The 23,350-nt window shown below is 41.0% G+C and overlaps 1 protein-coding gene across 4 annotated transcripts in view; it reads right to left on the reverse strand.

Moving 5' to 3' along the window:
• Positions 1-23,350, reverse strand: part of prex2 (phosphatidylinositol-3,4,5-trisphosphate-dependent Rac exchange factor 2) — a 49,406-nt gene that overhangs the window by 17,407 nt on the left and 8,649 nt on the right. For 2 of the 4 annotated variants that reach the window (XM_061666451.1, XM_061666453.1), the window contains exons 2-23: positions 23,007-23,078; positions 21,453-21,575; positions 20,900-21,004; positions 19,597-19,698; positions 16,831-16,992; positions 14,577-14,710; positions 13,997-14,100; positions 11,979-12,128; positions 11,728-11,869; positions 10,106-10,206; positions 9,285-9,388; positions 9,169-9,218; positions 6,688-6,790; positions 6,522-6,594; positions 5,703-5,845; positions 5,524-5,616; positions 5,091-5,239; positions 4,156-4,241; positions 2,680-2,816; positions 1,207-1,324; positions 943-1,127; positions 584-745 (exon numbers count right to left, since the gene is read on the reverse strand). In XM_061666451.1, coding sequence (XP_061522435.1) covers positions 584-745; positions 943-1,127; positions 1,207-1,324; positions 2,680-2,816; positions 4,156-4,241; positions 5,091-5,239; positions 5,524-5,616; positions 5,703-5,845; positions 6,522-6,594; positions 6,688-6,790; positions 9,169-9,218; positions 9,285-9,388; positions 10,106-10,206; positions 11,728-11,869; positions 11,979-12,128; positions 13,997-14,100; positions 14,577-14,710; positions 16,831-16,992; positions 19,597-19,698; positions 20,900-21,004; positions 21,453-21,575; positions 23,007-23,078 — 2,598 coding nt within the window. Of the gene's footprint in view, positions 1-583; positions 746-942; positions 1,128-1,206; positions 1,325-2,679; positions 2,817-4,155; positions 4,242-5,090; positions 5,240-5,523; positions 5,617-5,702; positions 5,846-6,521; positions 6,595-6,687; positions 6,791-9,168; positions 9,219-9,284; positions 9,389-10,105; positions 10,207-11,727; positions 11,870-11,978; positions 12,129-13,996; positions 14,101-14,347; positions 14,499-14,576; positions 14,711-16,830; positions 16,993-19,596; positions 19,699-20,899; positions 21,005-21,452; positions 21,576-23,006; positions 23,079-23,350 lie in introns of those variants that run through there. The other 2 variants (XM_061666452.1, XM_061666454.1) reach the window with 2 other exon arrangements.

Below are 23,350 nucleotides of genomic sequence, written 5' to 3' on the forward strand. Positions count from 1 at the left end.
TTATAATTACAATTTGATTCTTGTAATTCTTCGACGACTGTATACTATATTACTGTATTCCCCCCCCCACTCTCTCCTCCCTGCAATGATGGTAAGACTACATCATATATGTTGAACATAGTACAGCCCTGTGGTTGTGTGATACGGATCAGTGATGTGATCCAGATGGACAACATGAGGACCATGTGGAGGGGACTATTCCAGGCCTTCCCATGTGTCCTTCCCACTTGTGTCATTTCCTTCCCTACTCCCTTTAATGACATTCCTTTCCCCCTCCCTAAGCCCCACTTTCCTTTCTCTTGAGAAGGAATGTGCCAGAGTAGGAGACATCTTACATAAAAGAGGCCTGGTTGTGGCTGTGCTATTTATAAAATGACTGGTAATTAATACAAGACCAGTTTTGACTCTTTATGAGTCATTTTTTATGCCTACAGACATACAGGCTGAAACAAAGGGCTACATAACTTTAAATGGACAAAAATATTAGTGAGGCGTGATATTAACCTTGGAACCGGAAATGGAACTTCTCCGAACTGCTCAATAGAATCGACTTCACATCAGTCACGTACACAACCGAATTCACCTTCCTGTAGTTGGTGATACGCCGGTTGATGTGCTCAACCTTCTCCGCGCACATGGCGTTGAAGCGCACCTGCAGCTCCTCCGGCATGACGTCACAGCCGGCTGTCAACCTAGCGCACGTCTGCACCAGAGTGTCGTCATTACGCGCCAGAGCCTCCAGGATCTGCACAGAGAGATATTGAAGGGGCTGGCTGGGTGGCTTCAAACGTTTAAGAACGGCTACTCTAAAAGTATCCAAAAGGCTTTATTTTGACTTTTTTCAAGCGCCACCTCTCGCCAGCTATTGAAAGGGGTGTGTAGCTGTGTCGCTAAGTTGTGCCCAGTGTAGAAGCAGTGTGCCATGCTAACTAAGCAGAATACCTTGGAAGTGAGGCTGAAGAAGCCTTTGGGCTCCAGCATCTTCTCCAGGACGTGACACTTGATGCCGGCCGTGCTGTCGTAGTCGTACACCACGCCGTACTCCAGGTGCACGTTGTCCACCGTGAGGCTCACGTGGTCCTTCTTGCCATCGATGATGGCGATGGTGTTAAACTTGTCCATCACCTCTGAGACACAGCCAACATAGTCTACATCAGTGGTACTCAATAGGCGGCCCACGGGATAAAACCGTGCTGGTGTGATCACCTTCAACTTTGCACTCAAAGCCGTCGCCGTTCTCCTCCGGGGTGGCCTTGTGATTGCTCCTCTGGTTGTCCTCGTGGGCGCTTTCACTGTTGTTGTACACCCACTTGATTGTATCTTGCTGCATTGGGCAGGGAGAGAAATAGTCATTCACTTCTAAACACTACTTGTGTGTTTGCTTTCAGTCGTATTGCCGTTCTGTGGTTCAAACGGACACCAGACGGACGAATGTCTTGGGACACACAGGGATCAGTTAATTGTCCACCGTGGGTTAGACCTCGTTAGCCCTAAATATTAATTATTCATCTTACAAAAGACATTTTGGGCAGTTTTACACTTCTTTTTGGAAATATCTGTATTCATTGTTGTTTTCAATTAATTTTGTCCTAGATCGCCATCCATCTATTATTCGGATTAATTTAGCATTTTTGTGACTTTTCACTCCCTATGTTTATCCTTTTTACAGTATTATATATTTAATGTTATATTATGCTGTCTCTTCATTTTATTGTAATTTACCCTGCAAATTATTTTGTTTATTTTTATTCCATTATTTTTGTATATTTTATAATTACATTTAATTTATTGTTCTTTGTGTTAACTGCATTTCTTGGAAATGTCCTTTGTAATCAATAAACTGTCTAGCTATCAATCAATTTGTGCTTATTTTATTATATTTCATCCTATTTAGTTATGGTTATCTCTTCGTGTGTTATATATTTGGCACTTTTTTATATTTTTATTTTATCCCTCATTGTTAGGAATATTTTATTACGTCTGTTTCTTTTATTTTACTCTGCTATTTAGTTTTACTATTTCTTTTAATGGTACCATATTATAGTTTTGTTATTATTATTTATCTTTTTTTTTTTTTTTTTTTTTACTCCATTTATTTGGTTTCCCCAATTGTATTTATTATTTTATCTTGCCATCTATTTGTTAATTTTTACAATTTATGTTTACTTTTTTTTTTTTTTATGGATTTATTTAGGTGTCCCAATATTTCTGGTCACATTGCACAGTGCGCCTCCACGCTTGCTGGCCCAGCACGCAAAAGCAAAGAAATCTTCGTCCACGTGTATAAACAAACACTTTTGGCATTTGGTTTTGGACTGCAGTGACCAGTCTGCCCACACCCAAAACCCCACAGTGGCTTTCTGGCCAACTTCGACATGCTGCGCTCTGTGCCCGCTGCGGTTTCCTGGTGCGCGACTACAAGCCAAACACACTCAAGCAGGGCGGTTCCCATATGTCTTGACTTAATACCCTTCACATGTACAGTGCGTCAATAATCCCAAGAAAAACAAGCTAGGCTCAAAACCATACAGTAGATGAACACGAGCGTCCTTTTGAATACATTCCCATCATTTGACTAAACAATATATTGTGGCAGACTGTGTGGAAAAGGCCATATACAGTATCATTGTAGTGTCACATTTCGAGCCGTTTTTTGGGGGGGGTTTTTCCCACGGTTACCTGCGAGGGTCGCCTGTACTTCCGGCACGCCGTCACGTGAGCGATGACGCTGGCGTGGCTCTCCTTGCTCACGTTGATGCCGTTCACCTTGATGATGCACTGGCCCGGGTGCAGCCCGGCCATGGCCGCCACCGTGCCTGACGAAGACGAAGAGGAGGCGACGGTCAACAGGTGCAGAAAGAAACAAACAAGTGTGCCACATCCTGCACGCAGCACTAATATGAGAGAGGAGGGAAGTGTTTATTTGGAGGGATGTGATTCACAACACAAGCACAGCAAGTTCAAGGCTGACTAATGTGCAGTGGAGAGTTTTGTCACGTCATGTAGTGTCGTATCATGTCGTAGTGTTGTGTTGCGCGCTGGCGTGCAATGTACTGTTGTCTAGTGTTGCTTCCTGTAGTTAATTTAGGTTTGGTAGTGTGTGTGTTGTGAGTGTAGTTAAGTTTAGTGTAGAGTACTTACCTGCAGTGTCGTGTCGTGTCGTGTAGTGCTCCGTGGTGTAGTGCGGCGTTGTGTAGTGTCGTGTTTTTGTAGTGGACCGTCATCTCGTGTTGTTAGTGTTGTGATGTTTGTGTCATGTTGTAGTGCCACGTAGCGTTGTGTAGTGTAGTGTTTCGTGGTATCGTGTAATGTCACACAGTGTCATATCCTGTAGTACCATGTCATGTTGTGTAGTGTTGTGTGATGTAGTACAGTATCCTGTTGCGCTGTCATCTTGCGTCGAGTCACGTTTTGGCATGTCGTGCCATGCCGTATTGTGACGTAGTTTAATGCCATGTGGAGTGGAGTGTTGTGTCGTGCCTCGTCGCGTTGCGCACTTAGTAAAGTGTTGACCGGGTTTAGTGTTTTTGTGGTGTCCTGTAATGTCATACAGTGTTGTATTTTGTAGGGTAATTTCATGTAATGTAATGTAGTGCAGTGCAGTGCAGTGCAGTGTCATCATACGACGTCATCTGGTGTTGGATCGTGCCGTGTCATGCGGTGTTATGTCATTAAACGTCGTTACTGTTGTGTCGTGTAGCGTAGTGTAGATCGTAACAGTGCAGTGCTGTTTAGTGTCATTACTGTCGTCTCGCCTCTATATGTACAGTATTTAGTCTTTAGCGTCGTGTCATGTCTTGTTGTGTTGTGTTTTGTGGCGTCGAGTAAGGTCACACGGTGTTGTGTCTTGTAGTGTCATGATGTGCAGAGTCATTTTGTGTTGTGTCGTGTCATGTCACGTCAAGTCGTGCCACGTTGCAACGAGTGGTGTCATGCAGCGTAGTGTGTCACAAGTTGACAAAAACAAAAAAGCATGGCTTGCTGTCGTGTTATATCGGACACCATCTTGTGTACTAACCTTGATAGCATTGCGGCAGCCTTCCTAACACGCTGCGTTAGGTTAGAGGAGCACAACATTGCATGACGCACATTAAAACACAACGCAACAGCTGCTTCCCAACTGTGCCGCAATAACACGAAAAGGCGTCCGTTTACCTCTTCCAACGGCGTGCACCACGGAGGGGCCGAAGCCGCGGATTTGGAAGCCCAAACCATCCACCGAGTCGGGAATCTTCACAGTCCTGGAATTGGAAACAATTGGAATGGGGAAATTTCATATTCGATATTATAGAATACATTTTACTGCATTTTTGTACCTTCAATAGTTGGTTTAATTACAATACACAAGGAGTGAGTGCAGTCTGTCTGCTCAAGAACAATAGCGAACGGTGTAATAACAATTAAATACAATGTAAACGAATTAAACAGTTTGTACATCATGATTTAACTGTTCAACTCAACTCATTCTGCTGCTCCTTCCGGTGAGCCCGCCTTGGCCACTATAATACAGTTTAACAGACGAACGAAAAAGGGATTGGGTCTTCTCCATTTGTCTCCATTTACATTGTCACTATTCTCAGTGACTCACTAAGCTACAATGATATTAATCTTTTTTTTCCCCCCAGAGGATGAAGAATATATGCCTGTTGGTATTGTGATATTGTCTGCCTCCATGTGCTGGTCCACCATTTGAGTTCAAATATTAGCTACTTAAAGGGATCGAAAACTGCAACTATCGATGCTAATCATTAGCATGTCAGTGGCGTTTTCCATTGTATGTTAGCAGTAAGCCAAGCAGGGCCTTTCTTTAAGGTAGTTGTTTTAAATCCACAATGTGCAATTCTCTTCGTTTGATGTTTAGTTTGACAGTAAACCTCAACCGGGAGTGGCAACTGTCAGCCTCTTTTTTTAAAACAATTGTTCACTAAACTCAAACTCATAATTGGGCTCACTCATATCTCAAGTGCCCACTGTATTTGCTTCAGGGATTCTCTATCAGACCAAGCTTTCTTTTTTCCACAACACAATGAATACTAGCTACTTTTGTGCTGTAGTGACACACTAAACTATGTTACAAAAACGTGACATACTCTCTGGGTTTGGTGCTGACCAGGACCCGGAGCGGCCCTTTGCTGTCGAAACACTGCCTGAGGAGAACCTCCACCTTCGAGAAAGGTCTGAGGAACACCAGGTCTCCGTTGATGGCGAACAGCTTCTTTCCCACCTCCAGGCCGGCCATCTTAGAAGCACACATGGCCAATATGATGAGTTTTAACAATGCAAACAGTGGTTTGGTAGCATAGAGTTAGCATTTTGGTAAATGAGCTAACAATAAAGATTGTGTATGATGGAGAAGATGTTGATTTTTGAGGGATTCCAAAGACTACAAAGACGCCGCATAGCTTCATCCGGACAATGATGGGACATTGTTTACCTTGGATTGAAAAAGGTTGCTTACAATTTACATCCTCATTCAGTCATATGACTATGGCTTTATCCACATAGCATTATTTGTGCTCTCACCTCAGCAGGGGAGCCCTTCTCCACAGACTTGATGATGGGTAGCCCGTTCCTCTCCTCCAGGGTGAATCCATAACCTCCCTCGCTGGGTCTTATCTGAGGCAGGAAAAAGCTCAGTCGCTCAGCGCTGCATGGTCTCGAGTGAACAAAGCCATGCGGCAGGAAATCAGGGAAGCACTTACCAGGAGACACTTGGAGATGACGTTCTCCACTATTTTCAGGTCATGCTTTAGCGGCTTGTGTTTGGTGTTGGAGCCCTCCATCTCCTCGTCGGCAAAGAAGCGGAAGAGCAACGGCTCGTCCTTGAATTCGCTCTTCTCCAGCACTGAAGAAAGCACAGTGCTAGCATGCTAATGGCTAACATCGGGACGCTAATGTCCAGGGAAACTGTAATGCTTTATCCTAAGAGTTAACATTTTGCTAATACTAACACATAATGCAGTGCTATTGGCTAGCATTGGGATGCTACAATAGGTAGATGTGCTAATGGCTAATATCAGCATGCTATTCATCTCCACAGGGTACATTAGGGCTATATGCTAAGGGATAACATGTTGCTAAAGTCCATAGCTACGGTAGTGCTATATGCTAAAAGCTAACATCGAGATACTGTGTGGTCATATAGCGTGACATAAAAAAATGTATTTGACCACTTTGTTTCTTCAATTTCTTGTTCATTTTAACCCGCATCCCACAACAGGTATATTACCTGACGAATACAATGAACACGACAAAATATATCTGATTCCGTAATACTGTGTCCTGTTTGACATGCTTAAGCTTAATTGTATGGGAGTACAATCACTAAAACCATGGAAAATGTTTTTTGTCAGGCATTAAAAATGAACAAAACACCGAAGAAACAAGGGTGGTATATATATTTTACTTTAAACTAGTGTTATTGTCACACACAAATTCGACTAATCTAGTCCAAGAACCATATGGCGCAATCAAAGACCGCTTACAAGTTCCACAGCAACTATGAGGAGGGCTTTATTTACCGTGATGCATGAATCCATTGTCACACAGCTCTACTCCCAAAATCAGCGCCTCCTCTCTCGTTCTGCAGTCGCCCTGCAAGAAACACAAAACCAATTGTTTTTTCTACCTGGGTGATACGGCGACACGAGGGTCTTTATCCACCGGTGTCGAGCAGAGGGGACGTACCTGCGCTATTAGCCAGTCGATAAGCTTGTTGGCCATCACCACCGATTTGTACGTCCTCAAATGGTAATCCTTGTCCCTGGGCATGGATGGAAGAAGGAACGTACTGTAAATATTTGTAACATGTACATATATTTTTAATAATCATTTCGTGTATATTTTTTTTATACATAGTTCCCATTTGTTAAAAAACAGTCGAGATTTATATTCTTTAATATTTTCCTCTATCATTTTTGTACATTTAAAGAATTCTGCCATCTAAAATTAACATGAAATCACATTAAAAAAAAAAACAATATATCAATTCACAGATGCAGTATTTATTTTAATATAATTGTTTATTATTTTATAGGTTTTCATATTACCTATATTATTTTCCCTTGGTGTTGTATTTTGAAGTTTCCAAGATGAATTTAAATATATCTTTTAAATATAGTATTATTATATTCTGTATCTATTTTACATATACTGAAACTATTTGACAACATTTTATTCTTTTTATTGTTGTACATTTATACAGCATTTTTCTTTAATCATTATTTCATGCCTTCATTAACTTGCTTCATTGCTACACAACATCAGTACCAATGTGAACTAATGCTGTATAGTAATACTAATAATAATAAATGACAAACGCAGCGGTAACGTAATAAACGGGTGGTAAATGAGTCCACGTTCTGGACAATTGGCGACAGGAAAACAACATTCCAGTGCGAGCGAGCGAGGGCCCCGGCAGTGTTTGGTCCCTGGGGTCCACCGCCCCCTTCCCCTCCTCATCTCCGTGTGGTGTTGCTGTTTCTCAGTGTTGCACACTCACTTTGCCAAAGACACAAACAGAGCCGTGACTTTCCCATGAAGGGGGGTGGGAGGGGTGCAAAAGGGCCAAGTTACAGCCCCCCGGGGAAAATCCACCAGCACTGCTGTGACTTTGCACCATACCGGCCAACATTCATGAGGAATTTGTTGCTTCCTCTACAATGCAACATTGTGTTATGTAACTGTATGTGTCTGGGACAAGTGAGTCCAGGATGAGGCACCGTGCCCTCCCCCGCTGAATAGGAGAGGCTGTCACCAGTGACAAATGGGGGGCAAACTGCGGTCTGGTGGGCACCCATATGTCCGACACGAGGATACAGCAGGCCGAGGCTGCCGATGGAGGGGAAAAAGGAGGTCGTTTGGAATTTACCGTGCAAAGAGAAAGTCCATTTTCACAGCCGTTTGTTTGTTAGTCAGCGGGATCTCCATTAAAACTACCTCAGCAATTTCCATGAAGTTTTGGAGAGGAGTGGGACAAAGGCCAACAATAAATCTGTTCATTTTCTTATGGCGATCTGTCAAAAGACATGTTTGCTTTTGTGACCCTCTAGCCTGGCTTACTGTTACTCTCTACTAACATGCGTCTCAGGAAAGCTGCTCCAAAATGCTGCTGCTCGGGTACCAACTAGAACTAAGAGAAGAAATCACTTAGCCATCATAGATTACTGTTACTACGAAGAAGCTGCTTCTGCAAGTCATTAAAAGACCAAAATACTTCTGCTTGAGTACCGACTAGAACTAGGAGAAGACCAAAGGAGCGGCAGTCTAACAGAACGTGGCTTTGAACTGGCAGAGAGAAAGCACATTCTCACAGCCGTTTGTTATTTAGTCGGCAGTAGTGTCCGAAAATCTACTTCACCAATTTCTGTGACGCTTTGAGGATGAGGAGGGCAAGGGCGAAGGGAAACGTTTATATTTTTTTCCTAATGGAGAGCTGGCTAAAGATGCAGATAAAACATGTTTGTTTTTGTGACCCCAACCCAGGCTGGATTACTGTAACTCTTTATTTACAGGCCTCCCAGGAAAGACTCTCCAGCTGGTCCAAAATGCTGCTGCTTGAGTACCGACTAGAACTAGGAGAAGTGATCACATTACTCCCAGATTAGCTCCACTGCAGTGGCTTCTTTAGGGTGGATTACTGCAACTCCCTAATAAGAGAATTTTCCACAAAGTCTGCAAAGACTCTTCAGGTGGCCCAAAAATGCTCATGCTCGAGTACTGACTAGAACTCGGAGAATAACAAAGGACCGGCAGGCTAAAAGGAGGTCACTTTTCATTGCCGTTTGTTTGTTAGTCAGCATGAATGCCCCCAAAAAATGCTGAATAAAAATGTGGTGCAGGTGTGACTAAAGACAGATTTTTAAACATTTCCCTTCAAGATCCTAAACCTGTGAATAATTGGTGCACAGTTTTCATCAAATGTCGGCGCAGTGCCACTCCGCCAAGAAATTCCCCGCCTAATTAAGCATGGGTGCTTGTAGGGGGGGCTGCTTGCTCCAATTAAACTGCCTCATTCACAGACTCCAAAACAGGCACCAGTATTCCAATTGAAGACAAATGAGACAAACACACTTACACATGGGAAAATCAGCTTTTGAAACGCTACTGCTTGAGCACTGACGAGAGCTAGGTGACGAGATCAAGATGTAGAATTTAATACCGACCCACCTGATGACAGGAGTGAAGAGGCTGTGAAGCCGACAGAAGAGGCGAACACCCTAAGAAAGAGAAAGAACTACTTGATTCTCGTCAAACTGTATTTTTCGCTCGTCGGGCAAGGTTACCTTGGATATGACGTCGTGCGTGTCGCTCCTCGGGTGGTAGGTGCCGTCGTCGTAACGGAAGCGGTACAAGACGGGCTCGGGTTTGAACTGGTGCTTGTCGGTGACTTAAAAAAAAATGTTAAATAAAAAAATTCATTAAAAAAATACAGTTGTTCGACAAGGATATGGTGGTTTTTTTTCCCCCCACACGCTTCCAGCTTATTTGCCTCCATGGAAGCACGAAAGGGCCGCCGAGCGATTGAACTCTTTTTGGACCGTGAACAAACGCATTGCGGAGCAGCTTAATCTTCGTGAACTAAAGCCACAGGAAGTGTGCCACTAAAACATTGCAGCTAAAGGCGATGAATACTCATAATAATCCCTCTCGAGGGAGGCTTTCAACGGGGCCAAAAACACTACTGCTAGAGTACTGACTAGAACTAGAGGAACAAAAAAAGACCAGCAGGTGTTAGTGGCATTAGCATGTGCCAATTTGTTAGCTTTAGGTTATCGGCTTTATTCTGGTAGGTTTCGAGTTCTTGTTTTTGTTCTGGAGGACCTGTAATTGAGCACCCCTTTGTGAATACAGGACTACGATAAGGCTCAGACCTCTGTTCGATACTGCGCTGCAAATTTGTTGAGGGTTAGCATGTGCAAGCTAGATGGTCCGTCCAACCCATCATTTAGCAAACTTTTGTGAAAAAAAGGACATTTATTTGATTCTTATGCGACTGGTGACCATCTGTTTGAGACATTTGGCAAGACGGACCACTGAGTAAAGATGTAGGCAAGGCTGACGAGGCGAACCAGGCTAGCGAGGGGCAGAAGCTGCGGTGACCCACCGTGGTGGATGAGGCCATTTTCCAGCAGGGCCTGACCGAGGTGGACGCCCTCCTCCGGGTTGCCCGTCTCGCCAATTTCCATCAGCCAGGATACAAACTCACTGGAGAGACACACAAAAATAAATACATTACAGCGTCACATAAAAAATAAAAATTAAAAAAAACTAAGAAGGAACGGATTGAAAATATAAGCGTGGACGAGGAAACAACACGAGGGGCGGAACGACAAACACAGCCGCTAATCTGATGGCTTCATTCTGCTGTGATTACATCCTTGATGTTCCTCATCTGGCCACACAAGACAAACATCGCGCACTTCCCAAGCATTCGGCCTTGACGTTTCTGCGACACACCGCCGGGTGGGGGGAAAAAAAAAAAAAAAAAGTCCACAATCATGTCCAATTGTAAACTAGGAGTGAAGAGAAAGTGCAGAAAAGTTCTCATGGCCTCAAGCACATAAATGGCACAAGTTGGGGGGGGGGGGGAATAACTGACGGTGATTCGCATGGTTTGGTTACACACATACAGGGGGGTGGGGACACACCACACACACAATATCCAAATAAGTCATTTGTCCACAAAAGGTTGATCGATACTCAGTCCTTTGGGGGGGGGAAGCAAAAAACTACCAAAGTAAAAGCAACAGCGGTTAATCACTGTCACGGAAAACGTTCACTTAATACATGCATTAAACACTTTCCCTTTTGTTAACAAATGAGAAGTCGCAAGCAAGTCGGCAGCTAAGCTAACATAGCTGTCTACCTCTTCACTCAGTGCGCCTCCTTGACAAACAGCACATTCAGATTGACTACCAGTCACAGAAGATCCAAATGAAAGACTTTTCGTCCAAAAAAGCTGCTCAATTACAGAAAAAGGAAAATAAAAATAAAGGAAAAGTAGAACTCTTCCAAAATCCAAGCACCAGCAGTAAACCACTAAAGTAATGTGAAATGTTCAAACAACACTCGTAAAAATCTCTACCTTTTGTTCACCAATGTCAAGAGTATGTCATAAGTAGTGATGAAATCTCAGCCAGTATTTTTGATCAAATGACATTTTAACATCTTGTTTGAGGTTATTTAAAACATGACAAATTCCCATCTCGCATTCTCGCATGTTCCGTCTGTTTTGTATCGTTCACGTCAGCAGTGGTGACCGGTAATCACGACGGCGCTACAATAACACCGCTGTTATTTTTAAAAGCGTGCGGCGGCGCAAAGGACATAGCTGTGGCCGAGTTTACACGGCACGGTGGTTTGGGAATGAGCAGCGACCGCGTTCTGCTTTGGCCGTTCCCCTCGCAGACACGCCGCCGCAGGAACGCCGGTGGAGGAAGGAGCGCCGGCGGAAAACCGGGTGCTAACGTGCACCAGTCACAACACGTGGTGAGAAAGCAGCTGGCTAAGGCTAACACCCGGATGCAAGCTGCTGTTACTTTGGTAGGTTTCCTACTTCCCGTTTTCATTCCATCAGACCGGCGATCAGCTAACTTTTAGTGGACAAATGACTTTTATTTGGGTCCACCTTTTTGTGACGTCTGACAATATCTCTCATGGATTAGATTAAAAAGAAGAACACAGCATTCCAAACAGACACAAACAAGCCATGTTGGGGAATCTCACCTTCCCAGGAAGCACTTTGGGAATGTGCTGAGCTTGCGTTTGCGGTCCTTAATGAGGTGCCCTTTGCTCATGAGCTGGTAGAGCTTCTCACCCTTCTCAGAAACCATCAACCACGTGTCCTGCTCCATGCCCAGCGTCAGACCTACAAACACACACAAATACAGCATGTGGGCAAAAGTATTGGACACCTGGATATTCCCTCTTTGTGTCTTGAGAGAGATGTTTTTCAAAGTGAAAAGGTGTTGACTGACTCTTGCGGCGTTCGCGCTCCTTCATGATGGCCTCCAGCCACCCGTGCTTCTCCTCGGCCGTCTTGGCCATGCACACGAACCACTTGTTCTTGGCCGTGTTGTGGATCTTCCAGCCGTTGTTGACGATGTTGCCCGAGCTGTGGTAGTCAGCTGGAGGCAGTGAAAACATCCAAAGTGACCGTGACGACGATTGGATTCCCAGTTTAAAAAAAAAAAAGACAGGACGTGTAAACAGATAAAGCAAAATCCCAAAAATTTTTTAGAATTTCTAAATTTGAAAATCATTGGTTTTAGATTGGTAGGTTTCTACTTCCTGTTTGCTCCCATTCCCATTGGCTTGATAGCACTTACAGCCAGTATTGACCCACTAAGGGTGAACAAACGACTTTAGGTTAGGTTTCTACAGTTTTTCCCCCCCATACGATCAATTACTAACCAACCTTTAGTGAACAAAACACTTATTTGAATTTTTGTCAACTCGTGTTGTGTATTTCGGCCTCTCCATTTGCGCCCTTCGAAAAGAAACCGCACTGGGTGAAGATGTAGCCGCTGACTGACTTGATCCCACGAGTGTCACTTGTTAACAGTGTTTTAGTTGTGTTACGTCGGACCATTTTCCACCACTATTAGTGGTTTAGCACTGCTGATTTTACTTTGGTAGGTTTCAACTTCCCATGTTTGATTTATTATTCTTTCCAACTTCCAAAGTTTTTGTGTCTTTGCTCATAGGACCGACTTTTGCGAACAAAGTGGTTCATTTGGCTCTACTGTTACATGTGTGGTCCATTCGAGCGGCCAGAGTGTGTTAGCAAACCATGCCGATCACCATCAGTATGTGTCTGCCGTTATTTTGAAAATACCTCAAGGGCATTTTCTCAGCCTCTGACAGCAAGTGTGCGCCTGGGGGTGGGGGGGAAATAAATGCATAAAAAGAAAAAGTCTTCATTATATGGAAACCGGAGCCGTAATTCACTTGTCGGACATGCTAAACTGATATCCCGCCTGTGGTGTTGCAGGACACCCACGGGCCGCCACCTGCGAGCCGTATATACGCAGTCTCCGCTGCGTCCGTCACTCAGCAAACACGCCCGCTAGAGAGCGAGCGTGCCGAGAGCGCAGGAAATGACAGCTTCCACTAAAATAAAAGTGATAATCAGAGGCTACGCACGGCCAAGAGACACAAGCGATCAGCAGGCAGCCGCAGCAACACTTAAGGATGCGGACGAGGCTGCCGTCAAAAATCATTTGGCGATGGCATTCAAGTACTGTAATAAGTAATAGTAATCTGTCGCATGGAAGGCACACAAATAATAAAACAAAATTGTATTAAATAATAATAATAATATTCATATTTCAAAAACTCTTCATTAAGACCACACCACTGACAGAACATACACGTTTCAGTATTTTGTTCACAAAAGATGCTCAGCTTATTTGCCACCACGGAGGTGAGGATTAGTGACTTTGATACGCGGCTCCACACCGTGTTTAATTGCGCTAGCTAGCTGGCTGCAACTCATAGCTGGTGCGTGGCGTCGAGCATTCCTCTGGTCGTTCCCAAGCGGCCGGGAAAGCAGGGGTTCGACGCAGATGCACGTACGGCTGTGGTCAGACCTGTTTGAAACCGTTTTCATGACGTCATCAACAAGCGGTATCGGGATTAGCGGGTAGAGTCAAAATCTATACCGTAGGCCAAATTTATACCATCTACTGCATAAACACCTCTAGTTGAAGCTTACCAAAATAAAAATCAGCAGCGCTAAACGACTATCATTCAAATGTAACACATACATAGAGTACTCTAACAAGTGACAAGCGTATGACAGCTAATTGGTTAGCGCTAGCACAAGAAGCTAACGTAGGAGTGTCTACATCTTTCATCTTTGCTCCTTCTTGTCAAACAGCACAAACAGACAGACCCAAATGAACCACGCCAGTCACAGAAGATCCAAATGAAATGAAATGAAAAAGGTTGTTGGGCTCTTTCCTTGCACGGATACAAAATGAGCGTGACTCACCCGTGCCGTCGTCCACATTTTCCACTTCCATCACTTCGGTGTTGATTCTGCCTCTGAACAGGTAGCGAGGAGCCTCCGTGGTTGCTTTGCTGTTTTTCAAACGTCTTTGTAGAGATACAGTAGGTAGCATTAATACATTCACTGCCATTGACGGCTTGACAAGTCAAATATCCATGTTAACTAGGAAGGCTGGCAGTGAATTAATAACAAAAAAAAAGTTAATTAGGGGTTGCCACACCCCCTTTCCTCCACATACAAAGCCTTTTGTATACTTTTAGAACAAGTCTTTCAGTCACCAAGCTTTCTTCCGCAAATACCCTAAAAAAAAAAAAGTATTTTAGATATTCTTACAGCAATCTTTGTTGAACCTTTCAAGCCACAAGAACTGGAGCACACCCTCCCCGTTCACAAACTTTTTAAGACAAGGGGGTCTTCAATATCCAAACAGTTGGTGCACGCAATCACTCACCAAATTCCCCCCCATGAAAACAGCCCCTAAGCCCCCAAAAGACGAGACTAAAGGAGTGAATAACACAAACACGAGGAGACAAAAGAGTCAGAACGACTGAAGGCGAGCCACCTGTTTTTCTTTTTGCAGTAGACCAGGAGCTTGTCAAACAGGAAGAAGATCCTCTCCTGCACGTTCCCGGCGGAGATCTTCAGCAGGACGCCGTGCATGAGCATCTCCGTGCACGTGTCGGTAATGTTGGAACCCTGACAACACACACACACACACACACATACACACACACACACGCACATTAAAGAGCCGTTTGGATGCAGCACAATATTGAATATTCACACATGGGGAAGAGAGGAGATTACAAAAGCCTGGCCTTTCCGGGCCAATCTCTCAGGGGTGCGAAAAAAAACACACCCTGTTTCCTCTTCTAATGGCGTCCATAGAATAACATCCTGTATGTGTGTGTGTGTGTGTGCGCGTCTGTGTGTTATATGGCGTCTTTCCCCTCACCTTGGCTGCTCTCGGGGGAGTTGACATGCCATCTTTGATTGGCCCCCCTCGCAACTAAAAATAACTCTCCACCACCACGCAACCTTTTTTACATTCTATTGCTCTTTCAGGACCTTTTTAACATCCAAGGAGCCCAAACAGATGTTTGAGTCATTTTACAGCACCAGACGCTCCCTTAAACGTGTCTTTCGTGCTCTTTCACACACACACACACACACACACACACACACATGCACACACGCACACGCCTCAAATTAGCATCAACATGCCAGAATCAGAGTTCCACTTCCATGTTTAGCCTTTTATAGGCCAACGAGACCATAATAGGTCATTTAAAATGAATTGGAAATGGCTCAGCGACCCATAAATAATGTCTAATAAAAAATGAAATCAAAATAATAAATTATATTTAAAATGTAAAAAAAAAAATTCTTGTTGTTCTAAAACAAACAGATCAGCAATATACTTTATTATAAATGTACTGATGACAAATTACTAAAGCAAAAAACTCAGTTAAAAATATAAAGGCAGGTAAATAATATTGCAAATGTATATAATGTTTAAAATTATAATTACTTTTTAAAGTAGTGAAAAAAACTTAATTTGAAAATAAAGTTAATGAATGTATATAATTTCAAGTTACTACAGTTGAAAAGTCTTAAAATATGTTTAAACTTAATACATAAATATAATACAAGAAAATAATATTGTACTGATATGTCATTATTATAAATTGGAACTAGGGCCATAGACAAGGTGGATGGAATTATGAACCGTTCCAAATAACAGTCGGTGTTAAAAACCTTCAGGCTTCTGCTAGAAAGAAAAACATTCTCAGAAAAGGCCTACTACAACATCTGAAAAGTATTTTGGGTTCATCAGAAGCACTTGCGTGCCAATTCCCATTTAACACGAGTTTGCATGTGATTGGTTAATTCTGAATACACCCCTATCCCAAATATAAGAGTGTGTGCACACTTGTGCATCCACATTATTTATTTTATTTTACTTTCCCTTTCAAGAACATTTTTCAATTGAGTCACAATTTTTGAACGAGTTCTCCTCGTCGAAATTTCTTTTTTTGATAATCCAAAACCTGGCATTTGAACAGGGGTGTGTAGACCTTTTATATCCACTGTATAGGCGACACATAAAATGTGCTTTGTTAAGTAGCACAGTCATGTTTCTTTTCTTTTTTCTTTTTTTTTAAAAAAAAACCCCAAAATGTTTTACTGAGCAGCGCGCCCTGTCAAACGTTCCAACAGCTGTTTAGTTATTTTGATGTCACCTTCATTCCTTCCTTCATTAAAGCAAAGCAGACATTTAAAGCATCATTTAGTCTCATTTCTCATTTCCTCTACTTTAAACCCGCCAGAAATAACAAGCAGAGAAATGGATGATGAATCTGGAACGACAGAACAGTATGTTGTTTTTTTTTTTTTTTTTTCCCCCCATTTAGCACAAAATGTGATCACATGGCAAGCAATGAGAGGCTCCGAAAAGTCAAGTGGAAGCGACCACCGTGACCAAAACGCTGGCAGTGGGATGACCATCCATCCCGACCATCGCTGTGAGCTTGTGTTTATAATTAATACAGAGTACAGAGGGGGAAACCACCGAGGCTACACCCAACGCTAGGCCCCGTTCTCTTGGCGTGACCCAGAAAATGTGTGTATTTTTTACTTTGCACTATTGTAGTCTTCTGAGAAGATGCCAAACATCTTGAGGCACCGCCACTGTTTGTCCATTGCTGTCACAAATACTAGCAGCAGACCCACTGCCCTTATTAAAAGCCCGCCCATGGCAGAATACGAAATAATAATGTTGTGGTAAGAGGCCTAGAAAAGTGTGCGAAAGGCACCTCCCAGCCCTCGATGTGCGACTGCCACTCTTCCAGAACCTCCAGCTTCTCCATCTGCCGCTTGGCTTCGTTGATGCCGGAGCACACGGCCTTCATCACCTGCAGCGACTCCTGCACCAGCGCGTGGTCGGAGTGCTTCTTAGGCGTCCTCTTAAGCAGCTCCTAAAAAAAAACACACAAAAAAACAAACAAACGAAAAAATTACAATGTGGCAGTGGAGGGAATTGTAGTGCTCTTCAGTTGGTTTTCATTTATGCCGTTGTATTAATATTTTTAGGGAAATTAAATTTCATGCATTTTATCTTTATTTGTTTTGGGTATATTTTCTTTCATTGCGTTGTTTAATTACATGTATTTTATTTCTGAAACATTTTAGTATTTTTTTCATGAATTTGATCTTTAATTAATTTTACTTTTGGTACATTTTATCGAATTCATTTTATTGTTATCAAATGTTATTTATGTTTTTGTCTTGGTATTACATGTAATTATAATAGATGGTAAAGTATTTTTATTTATTTTAATTGTTTTGAGTCAGTGTAATTAAACATTGTATTTTTATTTATTTTCATTGGATTTCATTTATTTTGTATCTTAGAAGGTAATTTTTTATTTGTTTTGAGTTTTAATTTGATACCTTTGGTTTTATTTCATTTCTATTTAATGTTATTTGATCAATTTAAATGTATTTTATTCCTAATAACCTTTATTTGTAGCACATTTTATTTAATTGGTCTCATTGTATTTTTTTCTGTAAATCTAGTTTTTAAACATGTTATTTAATGTAATTCAATTATTTTTTGTATTATCATTTTTAGTACATTGCATTTAACACATTTAATTGCACTTTATTTCTAGATGATTACATGCTAATATGTATTAGTATATGTAATTGACTATTTTTTTATTATTTTACATTTATTTGAATGTCTTTACATTTATTTTAATTGTGTTGAAATAAAAATCTGCTATTGAATTAATTTTATCCATCCATCCATTTTCTGAGCCGCTTCTCCTCACAAGGGTCGCGGGCGTGCTGGATCCCATCCCAGCTATCATCGGGCAGGAGGCGGGGTACACCCTCAACTGGTTGCCAGCCAATCGAATTATACTTTAAACATTCACATTTTATTATAATTTTATTTGATTATTTGGAGTTTTTTTTAAATATACAATTCAGTTTAATTATAATTCATTGCAATGCATCTTAAATGCATTTTATTGTATTTTAAAGTATTTGTTTTTTTTGTATTTTACTTGAATTGTATTTAATATGAATGCATTGTTAATTTTGGTAAATATTTTAATTTCATAACATTTTATTTGATATTTTGGTATTCATTCAAATTTGGAGGTTGTGAGCTTCATTTTTGCAGTCACTCAAAACAGAAATAGTCCAAAGAAGGACCTTTTCCTTGCGAGAGGATGTGACAAACATTCATTCATTCTTTTTCCGTGATGTAAGTTTTAGCACGTAAGCAACTACAGTATAGAACTTTTACAAAAGAGAAGCCAGGCGGCAGCTGTGACATTTCAACACGTCCTAGCGTCAAATGACCTTATTATTCTTGCACGTGCGCGCGTGCGTGCGTATCCCGGTGGCTGCTTGGACAAAGTCTGGGCGAGATCGCAAACGAAAACAGGATGAAGGAGACCGCTCGCATGACCTGAGCCTTTGAACGCGGTTTTGCTTTCGCTTGCGTAGGCAGAAAGTTGAGGAGTGACGAGCGGGCGTGCGGAACACGCATGAACCAAAGCGCGGCAGCTGGACGGGCCTGGGGCCTCACTCGCAGTCATTTTATTCTTTATCCTCTGAATCCCACTTGAATTCTAGGCAGGACAATTTGATCGGCTGCTGCATCCAGGTCGGAATGTTCAGTGTGAAGTATGACTGGGCCTTTGTACTGCCCCCAGGTGGCCAAAGGACGCACACCAAAATGAGCAGCACAACGTGCATTGAAATCAATGAGAAAGTGTGACAAAAACTGTTACATTTTTTTTTTTTTATTCGATTTAATTACGTCATTATTGTAGTTTTTTTTTTTAAATAAAGTATACTATTATAGAATGCTATTTTTAACATTAAAAAACTTTGGGGAGGCTGGAATGGATTCATGTCACTTCTATTCATTTCGATGGGGAAAGATGATTTGAGATGGTGGTATTATTTTTTGTAATTGTATTTTTTTTAATTGAATCCTCCTGTGACTGAATTTTATATAAATACTTACACTGTAATTTGTTTTAGTAAATTTTGTTTAATACATGAAAACTTTTTTAAAAGATTTGTTTTTATTTCATTTGATGAATATAATGTATTACTTTAAGGTTTTAAATTTGATGTAATACTTTTAATTATTTATTTTACTTGTTACTGAATTTTACTTTGTTGTCTCAGTATTTTATTATATTCAATGTAACTATTTTGGTTTTTTTTATTGCATAATATTTTTATTGAATTTTAATTACTAATTTAAATCATAGTTTGCATGTATTGAATTTAGTTACTAAATTTCAGGTAAGCTATCATATTTTGTCTTATTTAATGTTTAATTTGTTTTATTCTTTAATTTTGCGTTTATTCAATTAAATGTATTGATTCATTCAATTATAGTTTTGTGAATTTTATGAAATACATTTAAACAGATTTTATTTTTTGTAAATTTAATTTTTTTATGAATTTTATTTTATAAGTGTAATTGTATTTCTTTTTGTTGAATTTTATTTGACATTTTTATCAATTTCCAAGAACGCTGGTATACTCACTCGGAGCAGCAGCGGGTACTTGCAGATCCTCTGAATGGGGGCCACTAGGTACCCCTCCAGTGGGACTTCAGTGTTTTTACGGCCTCCCAGCAACATGCAGTTCTACAGGAGACACACAGCAAGTTATCTGAGAGGGAGTTAAACTTTTTTGGTTTTGTTTCCCCCCTCTCTTTCTTCCGGCTCCGTGATGCTCCCCTTGTGGAAGTCTCTCGGAGCGCAGCAGGAAGTTGGGACTCCACCCACGCGCATCAGCTGTCTGGCTCACTCAAACGTACGCAACGCACACACACACACACACACACACACACACACACGCACACAAAGTCGCAAGTGCCTGATGATGTTTTAATGCGAAAGTCCAACTTTGGGCCAAAGTTGAGAGTTTCTATTCAACTTCTTCATGAGAAGACACAATGGCCAAAAAACACATTTTTCCTTGAACCAGTTCCCCAATAACACCATTGAGATTCCATTTGCAACAAACCACATCAAGTCGTATCTCAAATGAAAGGACTTGGCGAGAGCTTTCTGTATCTGCAATTATTTGGCCAATGTGCCCTCATGTGATGACACAATGACCAAAAAACATGTTTTTCTTTGAACAAGTTCCCCAATAACACCATCAAAGATCCATTTGCAACAAACCACATCAAGTCGTATCTCAAATGAAAGGACTTGGCGAGAGCTTCCCTTTTATGCCATTATTTTGTTAATGTCCCCTTGTATGATGACACAATGACCAAAAACATGCTTTTGCTTGAACAAGTTTCTCAACACCGTCGAAAAATATTTTCAACAAAACATTTCAAGATACATCTCAAAATTAATGACTTGATGAGGGCTTTCCACATATGTAAGTATTTGTTAAAAGAAAATAAAACTCATGTGAAGGCACAATGACCAAAAAACATGTTTTTACTTAAGATGGATGCCCAATAACAACATCAAAACTTTATTTTTTCCCCTCTACAAACCACATTGAGTCATACCTCAAATTAAAAGGACTTGATGAGGGATTTCCAGATCTGTAAATATTGTGTCAATATTCCCTCATGTGATGATGCACTCACCCCCCCCCCCCCCCCAAAAGAAAATTATTGTCAAAGTTGTCAAAGTAGAAAATCATTTATCAACAAACCACATCAGTTGTACCTCAAATCAAAGGCCTTGACGAATGCTTTCCAGATATGTAACTATTAAGTCAATATGCCCTCACATGATGACAGAATGACCAAAAAACATGTTTTGTTTTTTTTGGTACTTGTAATTGTTTTTTTTTTTTTTTTTTTTTTTTTACTCTCACCAGCAAGCATGTGCGGACGCTGCGGATCTTGTTGAGCTCCAGCAGCAGCCGCTGAGCCTTCTCGTGATTCCCGCAGTACTCGTCGTAAATCTGAAAGCGCCGTCTCTGTGAAGTCGAACACAAAACACAAAAAAAAAAAAAAAAAAAAACCCGAGGCGAGGTTAAAGCAGTGTTGTTATTTCACTGGTTCTTAAACACAGAGTATCACCTAAAAAAAAAATAAAAAATACCTCACCAAGTACCGCCATAATGACCAACATTAAAATGCAGTAATAGGCCTCAATGTTCATTAAAAATGAGACATGGGTTTTATTTCTAAAAAAAAAGTGTACATATAAGTGTAAGCCTACGTTAATACTGAGCTTAATTATAGGGAAAGTCTAAGGTGGCGTTAAATATGGATTCAATTCATATGTATTGCGCAGAAATAAATAAAAAATGCCAGTGTCCGTGCATTCGTCGGGCGTTTTGAGCAGTAGAATATTTCGAGTGTTTATTTCTATCGTGCAAGGCCGGCGGTTACCACGATCCAACAACGCCAGTCGCCACTCACAAAGTGCAAGAAGCAGCGTCCGACTTCGTGGTGAGCGTGCGGGTCGGGCTGCAGCAGCTCCTCCACCATGGAGAGGAAGTCTTTGTGCACCGCCAGGATGTCCACGATGTTGCAGAACAACACCTGACAGAGTCCAGAAAGAAAGCGTCTGGAATCAATATGTTGGCACGAGGGGGGACGCGTCTGGCACGAGCGAAACCGACGCACGCGGCGTCTTTTGTTATGCCGCCTTTGATCTTTTAATTTCAAACATCAGCATGGCGAGATGAGAGGAGCCTTTCACGCGACGTTAAGAGCAAATGTTGACTCTCGATGGGAGAAATTCAATTCAAATGGGTTAGGGTTTTTTTTTTTTTTTTTTTTTTTTGCAATGGGTGAGCAAAGTATGGCCCACTCGGTTCTTTAGTTCGGCCCACCGAGCACTTACATTATCACGAGCAAGAATTGCATTAATTTTGCCATTTTCACCTAGAAGTGGTTCATTCAAATGTATTCATTTAGATCATTAAATGATTAGTTTGTGTTATTGTAAACAATATAATTAAAAAAAAAAAAAAAAAAAGAGTAAAATAAACATTCTACACATTATGTATATTTAAAAATCAATGAATTAATTGATTAAATAGTTAGTTAATTAACTACAATTAAATAAAAACCTGTCAAATTTAAATGTTGGGATGAATTTAACTTTTAAATGACTCTTACGAATTGATTAAGCAATTATAATGAAATTATAAAACTAAATTTAAAACTGTAAAATAACAAAATAGTCAAATTATTTATAAAAATACAAGTACTCATAAATCTTTTGAAAAATTACATTAACTAAAAACATTTAATTATTATCAAATTATAATGATTACAGTTTCAAAATAATATCTTTTCTTGAATTTGGTTAATTAAAATGTATTTATTCATTTGCTGTTATTTAGCCCATTATTTCCCCCCCTTTTTTGTCTTTCTCCATTTCCTTTTTTTCCCCGCCTGAAAAAAAGATGACATAAAATTTAAAATAGATAAATGGCTAATTTATTGTGAACAAAATACAAACATTTTAATAACTGGTACATTTCTAAATTAGTAAGATTTGTACTGTGTCCAATTTAATTACAAAAAAGTGACATTTGACAATTTGAAAAATAAATGTATCAAATAATTGCCTTGAATTCAATGATCAAATTGTAATTTTAAATAAATAATGCAATAACAATGATTTTATTTCAAAAACAATTTTATATATTATCATCCACTTTAACTTCTTTTCCCCCCCTTAACTACGACTGACCTGACTAAAATAAAACCTCAAATGTGGTCCTAGAGCAACAGTTTCGTCCACGCTCCGGCTATAGTGCAAAGTCCCGGGCTCCCCCACCCGGCGTCCTAAATCCTCTCGGGGGTCGGGGGGGGGGGACACGACAACGCCGCGTTCCCAAAAAAAAAACCATAAAATGGCGGGATATGTCGGAAAAGCTCGATGATGTGCAGTAAATATCCGCTGGATGCTTATTTATCTCCGTGAGTAGCCTTTAGAAATATCATAAACAGTCTCCTCACCTTCACCGTTTCTTCCGTGATGTTTTTGTCCATTTTGGTGGCGGCGTACTGGTCCAGTCGGTGCAGGAACACCTGGAGGAGGACACAGGGACAGTTACCTTTTTTTCCCCCCCAATATGCCTCCCCCCTTGAGCTGAGTTGTTGTTGTTTTTGTGGTGGTTGTGGTGTGGTGAGGTAGTTGTTGTTGTTGTTGCGGTGACAGTGGTTGTTTTGGTGGCTGTGATGGTAGGAGATGTTTTGGTCTGTGGTGGTGTTGTTGTTGTTGTTGTTGTTGTTGTTGTGGCGGTCGTGGCAATTGCAATTTGAAGACACCCGACGCATAATGGAGACGGGACGGTAAGATG

This window comes from Phycodurus eques, chromosome 21 (genome assembly GCF_024500275.1).
Source record: "Phycodurus eques isolate BA_2022a chromosome 21, UOR_Pequ_1.1, whole genome shotgun sequence".
NCBI classification, from domain to species: domain Eukaryota; kingdom Metazoa; phylum Chordata; class Actinopteri; order Syngnathiformes; family Syngnathidae; genus Phycodurus; species Phycodurus eques.